General features: G+C 42.7%; 1 protein-coding gene across 5 annotated transcripts in view; it reads left to right on the top strand.

The window, feature by feature from the left end:
* The window catches only part of dgkg (diacylglycerol kinase, gamma), a 122,806-nt gene that overhangs the window by 82,115 nt on the left and 26,111 nt on the right, over positions 1–14,580 (top strand). For all 5 annotated transcript variants that reach the window (XM_016680293.1, XM_016680291.1, XM_016680294.1 and 2 more), the window contains 2 exons: positions 7,229–7,319; positions 13,007–13,208. In XM_016680293.1, the coding sequence (XP_016535779.1) occupies positions 7,229–7,319; positions 13,007–13,208 (293 nt within the window). The remainder of the gene's footprint in view (positions 1–7,228; positions 7,320–13,006; positions 13,209–14,580) is intronic.

The raw sequence follows: 14,580 nt of genomic DNA, 5'->3' as shown, positions 1-14,580 counted from the left end.
CTGCAGGGCAGCCGTACAGTCCACATAGAAAGAACACAGATAGATTAATGTTAGAACAAGCGCAGTTCAGTGAGCACCAGCTCAGCAGTTTTGGGGCAGAAAGCTGTGGATTCGACCGTTTCTCCAGATGTGCTTCTGCTGACAGCAGCAGTTTACTCTAGTTCATCACCTTAACTCACTGGTTCCCAACCATCCCAGCTTCAGACCCACAGGATAGAAAGTAAGACAGTCATAACTCTGACTCTTGGAGAAACACTCAAGGATTTTTGCAGTCAGTAAAGAATCAGTGCGATGACAACACAGCCAGCATCAACAGCCAATAGACTGACCAACATGTTGCTTTAGCTTAGTTTCCAGAGCGGATTTAAAAAAATTAAAAAAAAAACTTTTACAGCATTTCTAAAATGCAGAAGCTTTCGTCTTTGTTGCTATGTAGCTTAATTTCTAAGGAAACCCCAAGACCCTAGACTTCCATATTCATGACCCCCCCAAGTGGGGCCTTGACCCCTGCTTTGGTAACTTCAGCTTTAACTGACCGCAGTTACAAAGTGCAGTCATCTTCCAACAGCAGAGTGAAATATCAGAGCTTGTTTTGAATGCCGGTGAGTCCCATAGGAGCCCGTTGTGTCCCATGTTGTCATGCAAACAACATGGAACACAACACATGCTGCTGTTTTCTTCACAAGTTAATTAGTCTGTGGAAATTAAAGGAGAAGAATGAGACAAGAGAATGAAGAAAAGGAAAGATCCGTAGTTTCTTCTTTAACTCAGGGATGAAAGCATGACGTGTTCTCTGCTTGGATCCACTAAACGGTTTAAAGATGTGATAAGGAGAACCTGTCTTAATACATGTAAGCCCACAGATTTAAGATGATAAGCTACAGAGCTCTTTCATTAATGAAACTGCTGCTAATGTTTACTAAACACACATTATTGACAGCGAGTTTCAGAAAACGGCACCAACCTCCTTCCGTACAGTGTTCTGTACAGTAAGCCAACACTGGCCCATTGTTCTGCCAATAGAACAGAGAGCTGACGGACAACTGTGACTGTTTTATTAAGACCCGACTGATGTTTTGGCTGGGAACGTTTCCCTCTGCTTTGACAGCGGTGTGAACTGAAACGAGTCAGTGTTCAGAAGGAGCAGCTCGTCCTCCGCGGGCGCACATGACAAATCACCTCTGACCCCTGAGAGAGGCCCACGGCTTCATGTAGCACTTAGCTTTATTGTCCTGGCCGTCACTCAGCGCTCCACGCTACCAGCATGGGGGCTCCTCACAGGCACTCTGCTGCTCTGCTTCTCACCCCCCTCCAGCGTCACCCCTTCCTCACCCCCGGGCCTGTTGGGACAGAAGGAGTGTGACTCCTCACACCCAGCCTGTGCAGAGAGCCACCGCACACTAATGACATGTCACATGGAGTCCAGGCTCTGTTTGATACAGCTTCTCATTTGTCTGACTGCAAGTGAATGCATCGGTTTTAATGGAGGAGGAGAACATAGCTTAATATTAAACTGCAGAAAAGTATTTATTCCCAGTTGTTAATCGAGTTTGATAATGTCTCATCAAGTTTTTATTTTCCATTACAGTCGTCTAATGCTCCCATCAAACTTTGGCGTATCTGTCTTGCGTTTCAGTGTCCTAGAAAAGCTTTGGTTGATAACGTCACCAAACACATCTGACACTAGCTGCATTTCCATTATGAATGTGTGCAAATCTGTGTGTTGTGCTAATGTGACAAAAAAAAAAAAATCGCAATATCACATTTGCGATGTTTCCATTAAGTAAAAATGGAAGTACAATCCTACGAGTATAAACCTGTTAACGCAATACGTCATTCAAAATCATGGCAGCTTCGATCGTCTTCGTCTAGCTGTTGATCACCTCATCTTAACGCAAAAAGTGTTTTGTCAAAAAACGTGTAATTGAATTTCACAGAATTGGTGTGTTTATTTTTGTAATTTGAATTTGCACAGTTTTACAGTTAATGAAAATGCAGCTACTGTAAGTCACCCCACATGAACATCAACTAAACCAGTTTTAGCCATTACTTTTGTATGTGTCCATTGATTAACTAAGTAACTAAATTAACAAAATATAGTTATGGACTAAAACCTGAACCTTCACATAAAGACAGCTACAAAGTCGGCCTTCTATCACCTGAGGAACATTTCCAATATTAAAGGATGAATGTCCCTAGAAAAATTCATCCGTGCGTTTCTCTTTAGTCATATTGATTACTGCAACAGTGTCTTCACAGGTCTGCCTACAAAGTCAATCAACTATAGATGATCCAGAACGCTGCTGCTGATGTTCTCACTAAAACCAGGAAAAATACATTAAGTTGTTGTTGTTGTTGTTGTTGTTGTATCAACCTTCTGGACCATTCAGGTCTGGTTCTGGTCTGCTCTGCATCCACAGAACCAGAACCAAACATACAGAGGCAACATTTAGTTTTTAAGTTCCTCTAATCTGGAACAAACTTTCAGAAACTGCAAAAATCCTGAAATCCTGAATTCCTCCATATCAAGGCTAAAAACCAGCTTGTTTAGAGCTGCCTTTGATTCGCAATAACTGCAACATAATGAATGCAGTTAACCGTTCCACCCATTCAGTCAGAAAGTCATCACAACATCACTAATCTATTAACACTTTAACATCATTTTTACCAGCATTTCAATGAGAAGTAGCTCCTATAACGAGCTCAGCAGATGTGCAGTTCCACCAGGTGTTTGCTGATGTTCTCACTAAAACCAGGAAAACAAAATATAGTTATGGACCAAAACCTGCTGCTGCTGGCTAGCAATTAGCTAGTCAGCATCTAATTGCTGCTGGCTATTCTGAAGGAGCTCTGTGAGGCGGGAGCTCAGAAGCTTGGAAGCTGCAACTCTCAGGAGGAGATGTGCATTGAAGGTGGGGCGAGGTCCACCCAGGTGTTTTGAAGGTTGCTATGGAGATTAAAGGATTTCTCAAACATGCATAACAAAATTAAGCCAACACTCGAGGTTTAATTTTGAAGGTAACATGATGAATACCATTACAACATGATGTAAAGCTATGTTGATTGAATTTATTTGAGTGGTGTGATGGGAAGTTAAAGTTGAGACGTGTTTTTTTTTTTTCTTTTCTGTCCATTAGAGCAACTGGATTTTCTGATTAACCGAATGTGAATTTAATTCCTGATCTTATCTCGTGTCACTTTGTGAAAAGGTTAGAAACTGAATATGAAACTCTGTGATGTTTGAAAGAGAAACAGGAGCGTGCAGACTTCCTCCCTCCCTGCACACTTTTAACCCCGTGCTGACGTAGCGCCCGACACAGACTCCTGCTGACGTCCAACATGGGGCAGAAATGTTAGCAGGCCTGACCCGGCAGAGCGGGTGGAGTGACCCGGCGCAGACCAGGTGCAGGACAAACACAGAGCAATGTGGAGCCGGCGTCTGGGCAGGAGGACAGACGTAATGTGCGTCTCCGTTCCATCAGGCTGTCAGTTTGTCTGCACAGCCAAGGCTCTGAGCGCAGTGTGTGGAAGACCGCCTTCCTGCACAGAAACCTGCCTGAACTCAAATGTGCGTAACATTTTGTCTAATGTTCGAAAAAAAAAACAAACTAAACTTTACAATGGCTGTGTTTCCATTAGATAAGAAATGCAATTAAAATCACACATGAATGAGTTTGTTCACATGAGAAGTCATTAAACATGCCTCACCATCATCCATCTATCACTTCCTGCTCTTTGTCGCCAGTGGCAACATGTTGATCATGTGACCTCCAAGCATTCTTGCCTTTGCAACCTAACACTGTTGGAGCAGTTGGACTTGAAAAGCAAACAAGCAGAAATGCAAAACAGCAATATTAAAAAACATAAACAACATAGACATCTCTGCTGACAGCAGTCATGGTCAATGGTCACATTTGTGATGTCGGTGCCGCATTATTTGTTGTGAACTCTTATGCGCTGACCTCTGAATCTCTGCTTTCCAATGTCCAAGGGCAAGTAAGGAAAATTCGCAAATCTCCACTTTGGTCAGAGTTTTTATTTTGCAGCATTTTTATTGATATTAACCAGAATTTACACGTGGATGAAAGGCCAAATTTGTCACATGAAGTGGGTTTGGTGATTAGCAAGAGTTGCGGTGGAAGCACAGGGTGAAGTAGAAGAAATGATTTAATGTGGTCAAAAATCCAGAAAAGCACTCGGACACAACAGAGAGGCAGGTGAGCGACAACACAGGTGGTTAAATACAGACACGGATAATCAGGAAATGAGGAACAGCTGGAACCAATAACGGTGAACAACACAAGGAGGGAAAATTAACCAAAATACAAACACTCAAATAAGATAATCACAAAATCTATTCAGTTTCATGTCTGACTAAGGCCTAAACTTTACCTGTTGCGTAATATAACAAAACTGAAAATGTTTCCTTCCCAGCAATGATTTCTTGTAAAATGTCCTTCATGGGAAGTTCTAAATAAATAAGACATTCTGTGTCTCTCTGTCTTTGTATCTTCATTGCTTCATACAAGGTCAGCTGCTGGTCTAGGTTGGATATGTTTCTGTTATATATTCTTTTTTGTTTGTTTTTTTTTTTTAGAAGCACATACACAGAAATGGCGAATGATGAGCTGTTTATTTAATGACCGAGAGCGGCGGATTGGCATGCCGACTCTGCTGATGCTGGAAACACACGTGTTGCCATAACAGCCATGTATACTATGGGTGGCTCCACCTTGGAGGAGAGAACACAATCCTCAGAGCATGATCACGTTCTACAAGTGTCGCACCAAACGCCTAACGCTTTGGGATTGCGATGTAAACATTTGTTTTGTGTAATATATAACCACGACATCTTCAGCACAACTGTTCATTTTTCTGCCTCTAATTGCCCTCCTGTCTCTTTCACCTTAATGCCTCCCCAGAAAGCTGTGCTGCTGTCAAATCAGAGGATTAGAAGCATAGTTGAGATCACAATTAGGAACAGTTGTGATTCTCGGCGAGGCAAACTGCCTAACCTCATTAAGCCGCTTCCACTTGAGACCGTCTGTAAAAAATGCAATTAACTCATGTTTTTTCCCCGTCTCCTATGCACAGTGAATGCAACAGGGAGGCTTAAGCCATTCTGCCATCACTCCCATGTTTCTGAGCCAAAACTAATGCAAACCTGGGGCAATAAGGATCTTCAATAATCTTTCAAAAAAACACACCCAGTGAGAGGAATGATGCCTTAATCTCTCATTATGACCTTCCAGTGCAGAGCCCCTGGCTGTGGTTTGCCACTCAGTCCCAGAACACATTTGGTCTGTTAGGTTGCTCTGCAGTAATGCTTTGTTGTTGTGAAAACACTGCTCAGGTGCCTTAGCACAGCTTCATTAATCCCTTATAGGAGCTCTGACCTGATGACCTCTCTACCTTTTGGAACTCCCCCTCCCCCCTTTCGTGGCTGTTGTGAAATCGGGGTCAGTGATCAAGATTAATTCATACGGACATCAGGTTTAAGTTTACAAAAGGAAGCTTTTGCATTACATTGGAAACCAACCAACACTTGGCGTTACACCACAGACAAATGGAGAAACTGAGTCTCGCACGGAATAACAGACGAGTCATTTCAGGATCATCCAGTTGAACATTTGAGATTAACACTTCTCCTGTGAGTGAACAACACAAACTCAGTACCTTGCAAGATTTAGTAAACATCTATTCTTTTCGCATATTCTACTTTAAACCGAAAACGTAGCTGTGTTTAGTGGTAAAGTGGACAGAAAATGTAACATTTTAAAAAATTTTTACAGATAACAATCTTTAAAAAGCAGAATTTATGTTTTAAGCTCTCTTGACTTTCTACTTAAAGTGTACGTACATGTTTTAAATTCGTATTTTGTATTTTTGTTCTTACTGAAGAGAATTAAAAATAAAGTCTTGTGACTTCTGTTTGACCTTTGGTCAATGCTAACATTGTTTATGTACCAGGAGTCAGTGAGAGGTGATGATGTGTCAGCTTTTGAGTCATTTCTCAGCGGGATATTTTCACCGTTACCTGAAATTACTGCCAAAGGATAAGAGGAGGAGAATGAGTACATTCTAGGAAATGGTAATTAGTCTTCATATAGTCACAGTTTTCAGGCAAGTAAGCAAGGAGAATGTTTGACATTACCTTTGAAGCAGTAGTGTCCTGTCAGTTTTTCTTTCCTAATACCAATCACAGCTATTTAAAAACAGACTTTTGTGAACATAAAGTTCAATCTGATGCTTGAAAATGCTGTGACATTGTGTGCTTTCTTGTCATTTTTATTACATAACACTGACATGCCCAAATCTCCAGTTTTGTATTTCTGGAGAGCAACGGACGTTTTGTCCACACAATTGCCAAAAAAACTCAACTTTTTGCTACTGTCTACGGGGTTTTGAAGCCGACTGGTTTGCTGAAGCTACCAATAGCATCTGCCCTCTCTCTGTTGATACGACTTGTTGATCACTTGGTTTGTAACGCAAGTTCACACAGTTCAAGGAAAACTAAGTAAAACCCAAAATACGGATGTTATGCTTGTGCATTTCGTATTGGAGGGGATGTGATTGTTGAAGTCTAACGGCAAACTTTTTGGATTGGTGCTGATTTTGATGGCGATGCGCCACGGCGCCACAGACCGGAGACGCAAGCTGTGTAAATCGAGGGGTTGCTCTTTTACAGCGACTAAAATATTATCTAAGATATTAACAATTAAATATTCCCTAATGATAAACAAATACCAATGCCTTAGGTTAATGCCTAATTCCCTGCCTGGCAACCGTTTTCCTGCCCTGAATGACATAAATCTCAGAGAAAAAGCTGGTAGGTCTCCTTGGAACAGACAACACATCTAGCTGCTGATGTCCACATGTCCCTGGGTAAAAATAACCTGTTTCCTCTGAATCTGGTAGGAGTCCAGAGCCAGAGGAGCCTCTACTTTGTTTCAGCTCTGTAGAAGGGGGGGGTCGACCTGTCTGTCATTCATTATGGAGCTGCTAATGTCTCCATCTTTCCCACAGCAGAGACCTCCCAGGTCACATGACTCCCCTCCCTCACTGGGCATTCTGAGCTGTCAGAAAACGTGAGATGACCCAGAACCGTGACGGGCGTCTCTGTGACAGCTGTATACCAAATAACATCAGGGTCACAAAGCTGCACATGCAGGCTGAGTCCGGACGGTGGTTCGTCTCCTAACGTTCTGTGTCTTTCCCTGACCTGCAGAATGAAGAACAAGCTGTGGTACTTTGAGTTTGGCACCACTGAGACCATATCCGCCACCTGCAAGAAGCTCAACGAATGCATAGAGTTGGAGGTGAGTCAGAGTTAATTCAGAGCATGAGCAGAGAAAAAGTGAAGAAAGAGTGTTTTAAATAATCTGGGCTTGGTTCAGAAGGTCTCACAGTCCCATCCCACCTACAGCTGTGGTTCTGTTCAGGACGGCCAGGCCAGGCTGATGTGATGGTTGGTTCATTCGCCAAAGGGGCGGGTCCTGAGATGAGTCATCTTCCTGACCTCTTCCTTGATGTCCATCACAATTTATTTTCACCTATCAAATTATAAATTGATTAAAATTATATTTTCATTTGCATTTAGCCCTGTCCTGCACAGCAGTCACTACAGTGGACAGCTGTCTAAAAACCATTTTCTTATGAATTTTTATGTTATAAATGCACACAGACCACTGAAGTGGACACTAGTGAGTCATACAATACACTGCCAACTACTGGCCATCCACTGCAAGTGCAACCAAATTTTTGTTAAATCCAATATCACAGGCAGATAATAAAGCAACTCTTACGGTTAGAAAAAAATATTGTGACATCAAGTAACCCCTAGAAACTGCTACTGCTGATGTATTTAGAAAAAAATTACAACTGATCACCTAGAAAGAAATTCTAGAAAAGCTTTCATTTTTTACCCTCCCATCTTTTTTATGCCTTAAGAAAATCTAAAATCCTGACATAAAGGATCACAATTCATGTCTGAAAGGGTTAATTTCCTTCTGGTTTAAACAATATTCAAACATCTGAACAGAGGATCCACATCATGCTGCCACACAGCAGTCAGACAAACACATGGGCGGAGACAAAAACATCCAACTACGACCAAGTAACTTAAATATAAACAGCGAAACGAAACAACTGCAGTTAAAGTTTGAGCGATTCACCTGCCGTGTCCTGAACGCAGTCTCACCTCTTCCTCCTGGTCTACATGGAGCCAACTGTTCCTGTTCAGCTGTAGATGAAGTGAACTCATGGCTCAACAGCCTCATTTTTCCTGTCCTTGTTCATCTAAGAAGGCAGGATGCCATTTTGCCAATCTGTCACCGTAATTAGATCAACAATAACAGACAACAGACAAAATAATCATGTCAGCAGCACTGCGTCCTCTCTCATCCGCCTCCGAGGCAGTCTGGGTGTGCTTGTTGTTGCCTCTGACCCAGCTGGCACAGGTAGTCCATACGAACGCCATGCCACTCTATGTGCATGACTTGCCCTCACTTGCTGTATGAAACCTATTTGCTTCTTCCACCATTTCCTAACAAAGAGCTGCCACAGTTAGGCCCTGTTCAGCCTGATGAAGGTCAGAATCTGATAGAGGGCCTCGGTGCGAGGTTCCAATCGTGCAATTAAATAAACGTGGTCTTTTATTTTCTCTCCGAGCTGCCCACAGGCAGATTTACGCTCAGAGGTCCTTGACATTTAATTATGCAGAATAATTTTCCCCCAGAACAGGAGTGTAGTGCGTCTACATGTGAAATCAGTTCAGGTTGCCAATCAGAGTGTGGCTCAAGCTGCTGGGGCTTGTTTGTGCTCTGTCTGGTATGATCTGACGCGCAAGAACTCAGAGTTCCATGCTAGTTCAAACCTGAACCTTCATACAGACTGGAGCTGAGTTTACACTACAAATGTGTGCAAAACTTTGTCAGGATTCAGCTAATGTTGAATAAACACCATTTCACAATTGCAGTGTTTCCATTAAATGTGAAAGCTATTAAAATCACACGTGAATAAGTTTTGTTCACTTGATGGCATCCCATCGTCCTCCTACTACTTCCTGTGTTCTTCTTCTTCCTCATGCACCAGTGACACCATCTGGTTATTGGCCATGTGACTGGTACGATGTGAAGGGGAAAAAAAGGGTATCCATTACAGTTTTGCGAAATAAAACAATTTCGATACGGCCAAAAATACCCACCTCATCTTAGCACCAAAACTCATCAAAAACAAGTTTTTTTTTTCCAAAATTGCTGTTTCCATTAAACACATTTATGTTTAAAATGTCAAAATGTGCAATTATACGGCTTATAAGGGTACAAAAAACACACCACCTTCACTATTTAAAATGAAAAATGATTACCCCTAACTCTATGTAATGGAGTACATTTACTTGAACCCTAAGTAAGCCTTGTTTTTCAGTAAATTATCTTTCTAGGGTACAACTCTTAGATTGCACAGTTCTGGTGACATGGTTCAGGCACTGATGGACACAATGACAGCAAAAGGTTGAGGACAAGCTCCAGTTTATTGGGGACAGTTTAATCTAGGTCAGACAGGTACGGGTCAGGTCTGTGTGTTCAAGTCAGGCTGGTGGGGCGGTTCCAGTCCTCAGGGTCCGACAGACAGAGGGTCGAAGCCAGAGAATCTGAACCCAGGGGGGGCAGGTCAGGATGGAGATGCGAAGCGGACAAGGAGGGCAGCCGGTCCAAGGAGAAAACAGACAGAGAGCCACAGACGGCCTGCAGGTGTTACAGTATTGGCTATCACGACAAGCTGACGGCGTGCAGGAGGAAGAGCTGACCTTATATGGCAGCAAGCTGCAGATGAAGGTGATGATGATCAGGTGTGAATGGTCACAGATCAGCAGCTGTGACATCTGGAGCGTTTCTGGTCCAATCTGATTCACATCAAGACCTCAGTGATTTGGGACTTTTTTGTTTCCAGTGGTGGACAGTAATGGAGTACATTTATTTGAATATGATACCTCAGTGCATTTTTGAGTATCTTTACTTGAGCATTTATTTTTTGGAGAATTTATGACTTATCACTCCACTACATTTCCAGGAAGCTTGTTGTTACTCGTTCCTTTTGTGTGAGCGTAGCTTTATTCTCCGCTGTTCCTGTTCTCCTTCACTGAAATGCAATTATCCACATGCTGTGCTCCGCACAAGAAGATGGACCAATCATAGTCACCGCTCACACCTGGGATTTGGAATGACATCATCCTCATTAAGTGTGGCAAGCTTCTTAGCTCGATGTTTGTAGACTTCTATGTTAAGTTTGGTATTAGTTATAGATACTGTTGTTGATTTTGGGGAGAAAAAAAAAGGTGTTTTTTTTGTTTGTTTTTTTGTGGAGTGGGGATGGGCAGAGTGGTTCTATATGACAGTTCATCATCAGGTGATTTCTGCAACTTAGAAAGTTCTGTGAAAACACTGATAATATTTTCTATTATCAGTCATGCACTGATAATAGAAAATATACTTTAGACTTTTGAATACTTAAGTATTTTCAAGAGTACTTTAGTATTTGAGTAAACCTTTAATGGTGCAACTTTTTTTTAAAGATTTTTAAAGATTTTTTTTTTTTTAAAGGAGGGGGCTTTGGTAGTCTTGAGGCTGAAGAGGATGGTGTAAATGATTCCTCAAGTGAACAACACCCACCACGCCCAGAGGAATGAGTCAGGGATCCAACTTCTTGACTTGACTGGGTACACCAGAACGTAACGAGAGATATCACTTGTAAACACAGAGACAAAGGGGTCAGAATCAGGGAACAGATGTAGACAGATGTGAGCTCAAGGTAAGCTGGTACCATAACTGACTAGCACTCTGGCAGAGAAGTGTCAGCATCCTCCTCCACTTATACTCCTCTAGATGAGTGATGGAGAACAGGTGTGCAGCCGCTGACTCATCTCAGGCTCCCTCTGGTGGAGAAAAGCTGACAAAACCTCTGGATCCCAACAGTACCCCCCGCCCCCAACGACCGCCACCTGGCGGTCCAAACGAAGATGAGGGCAGGGAAGAACGATAGTCAGAAATTAAGGAAGGATCCAAAATAAATGAACCCGGAACCCACATCTGGTCCTCCGGGCCGTAGCCCTCCCAATCAACCAGGTACTGCCAGCCTCGGCCCCGACGACGGGAGTCCACGACCAGGCGGACAGTGTAGGCTGGATGCCCATCTATCTCACCGGGTGGAGGAGGGGGGTCGGAAGGAGGGCACAGTGGGCTGGTCAGGACGGGCTTAATCTGGGAGACATGGAATGTGGGATGAATATGGAGAGAAGAAGGCAGATGCAAGCGTACAGCAGAGGGACTGATAACAGACTCTATCTTGTACGGGCCAATGAAACATGGAGACAGTTTTTGTGACATAGGTTTCAATGGAATGTCACTGGTGGATAGCCAAACCTGCTGTCCCGGCGAATAGGTGGGAGCTGGGCACCTTCTCCGGTTCGCGAATCTGCGGTTCAGGTCAGATGAACAATTCAGAGCTGCTACTGCGTTGTTCCAGATAGAGCGGCACCGGCGGATGTGGTGGGTGTGGAGGTCTGTGGTTGTTTAATTAGGTCTGAAACCTCCCAAGTGACTGCGGCTACAGTAAAGCTAGGAGGTAAAATGGTGGCTGGTGTCTCCTTAGATTCATCAGAGGCGTGAAGACGAGACAGAGCATCTGGTTTTACGTTTTTAGACCCAGGGCGGTATGAAATGGTCAGATTGAAACGGGAAAAGAATAAAGACCAGCGGGACTGACCGGGATTTTATCTTTTGGCGGATTGAATGTAGGAGAGGTTTTTGTGATCAGTCCATACCAAAATGGGATGCTGGGCGCCCTCCAGCCAATGTCTCCATTCCGCCAACGCCAATTTTATGGCGAGGAGCTCTCTATCTCCAATGTCGTAGTTCCGTTCAGCTGGGGTAAGTCTGCGGGGAAAAATGCACAAGGATGAGTTTTCTGGTCAGATTCTGAACTTTGAGATAGTACAGCTCCCACCTCTGAGTCGGATGCATCCACCTCCAGGATGAACTGCTTGGAGGGGTCTGGTTGATGAGGATAGGCGCATTAGAAAACTTGTTTCTTAAATCTAACTTGGTGAAAACTGTGGCATCCTGAACCGGTTCGAAAGCCGAAGCTAAAAGGGGCAACGGGTATTTGTTCTTGATGGTTATTTGATTTAACCCCCGGTAATCAATACAGGGTTGCAGAGAACCGTCTTTCTTACTTACAAAGAAAAAACCTGATCCGAGTGGAAAAGAAGATGGTCGGATGATTCCTGCCGCCAGAGACTCGTTGATGTAATTCTCCACGGTCTCTCTTTCAGGTTTGGAAATATTATAAGGCCGACTATTAGGCAGTGGTGCTCCAGGGAGGAGGTCAATAGCACAGTCATAAGGGCAGTGCGGAGGGAGAGAAAGGGCACTAGATTTGCTGAACACCGGAGCCAAATCATGATAGTCTGGTGGAATGACAGAGAGATCTGAGGGTCTGCCTCCTGACGATTTGCCAGCGACTGACTTGGAGGAATGGCTGAACGGAGGCAGGAGCAATGGCAGGGAATGGACCAAGACTCCACTTGTTTCTTTGACCAGTTGATATGTGGATTGTGGAGTTGAAGCCAATCCAAACCCAGAACTACAGGTGAACTAGCAGCAGGAAAAACAAAAAATATTGTTTCCCTATGATTACCAGAAATCAAAAGGTCTAGGGGTCTGGTCTGGTGCGTTATGTGGGGTAATTGTTTACCATCCAACTCCGAAACTCTCAGGGAGTTAGTTAACGGATCATTATTAGCTATAATTTAGACAAAGAATCAAAATGTAACTGCTTAGTACATTATGTTGTTTGCTGGCCACCAAATAAATGCATTAAAAGGATTTCCATTGTAGAATTTCTTTAAATCAGTTTTAGACTCTGGAGCTTTTTCTTCATCTATCACAGAATGGAAAAATAAGCCTTCAATTATGAAAACGAATCTGTCGTATTTCTGCCTCCACAGTGTGACGGGATCATCCTGGACCTCAGCAATATATCCTTAGAGGGCATCGCTATTCTGAACATTCCCAGCATGCACGGCGGCTCCAACCTGTGGGGCGAGTCGAAGAAGAGGAGGACCTACAACCGAATGAGCAAGAAGGTTGCGGACAAGACGCCTGGCAGCACCGTCACAGACCCTAAAGAGCTCAAGTTCTGCGTGCAGGGTGAGTCACTGAGGACGAAGTCCAACATGGCGGCTGGAGCTCACTTCACTCTAACTAATAGATTTCAGTTAGTTTGTGTTAAAAAAACAACTTCACTCAATTCCATCTACAAATATCCAACAATTATCACCAGCAAACACTAAACTTTTTATTGGTCGATTGAAACCAGTAAGAACTCAAAACACACCAACGCTAACATTCAGTCAGAAAAGCAGAGCTTGACTCTGTGTGAAACCTCTTTTAATTTAATGGAAATATTCCTGCTGTCGGGTTTTGAATAAAAGTTTCTAAGCAATGAAGAAAATCATCAGAAAATGCAGACATTTAGTCAGATGTAGAAGCTGGAATGTCAAGGTGATTAAAACAAAGGTGCTGAGCTGTTGCCAGGAAACTAAGATACAGGAACACCCCTCCTCTATAGGCCACATTCATCAGACAGCAGCCTCCTGGAACAGGAAGTGATGAAAGCCGATGTACATGAATCCATAAAGTGACCTCCAACGCTGCGTCTCACGCACGACAACGTCCTCAGTAAACAAACAGGGTCGGTTACATAAGAGGCTGTGTAAACAGAGACGCGTTTTCTGCTCTGCTGTTCAGACCTGACTGTGGAACATCCAGCAGGAGATCCACTGAGTATTTCTAGCTGCCTTTGTAGCAGTAAGTACAGTAGTTTAGGTCATGGAACAGATCAATCCAAAGATTAGATTTTGATATTGAAATGTGGTAAGAAGTATTCTGTTTATTAATTTATTTTTGTCATTTTTAACCGGTCCATTATAGCAGCACACAACACAGGAATAAAAACAACAAAAGCTTCCTGTTAATGGCAAGAACACATGTAGAATGAAAAAGGTGTAGGCATGTGTGTTTTTTTTTTTATATATAAAAACAAAATCATTAAAAATCAAGACAGCAGTCTGACGAACTCTTCAAAGAAAACATAATTAAACCTTATGGTATTACTTTTAGACTTTTTTTTTTACATTAATAGACCAAAAAACACAGTTTTAACTTCAAGCTTCAATTATTCCACACCTGAATCCCTCTAACAAAAGTACATTTATGTTTAATATTCATCCTGATCTTTCATTGTTTAAATAAACCCTTCTGTCTTAATGCATAGTTTGTTTCTTTAATTGCGAACCACTTCTGTATTCACCTTGGAAGTAGTTCATTATTGGCTTTGCACATAGTCGGTGCTGTTCTGAGCTCTACTAACTCATAACATTTTATGCAAAACTATGAAGTTTAGAGCTGGCGGTCAGACTGCTAAAGAATCAAAGTATTCATCTGGAAACTGGAGGAGAGCACAGAGGCTGATCTGTCATGTTTTCTGCTTCATCTCAGCAAAAGTATTAAAAAACATAAC

This window comes from Poecilia formosa, unplaced genomic scaffold (assembly GCF_000485575.1).
Source record: "Poecilia formosa unplaced genomic scaffold, Poecilia_formosa-5.1.2 Scaffold239, whole genome shotgun sequence".
Classification (NCBI taxonomy): domain Eukaryota; kingdom Metazoa; phylum Chordata; class Actinopteri; order Cyprinodontiformes; family Poeciliidae; genus Poecilia; species Poecilia formosa.
The sequence above is the reverse complement of the archived record's forward strand: the minus strand, read 5'-3'. Positions and strand labels throughout refer to the sequence as shown.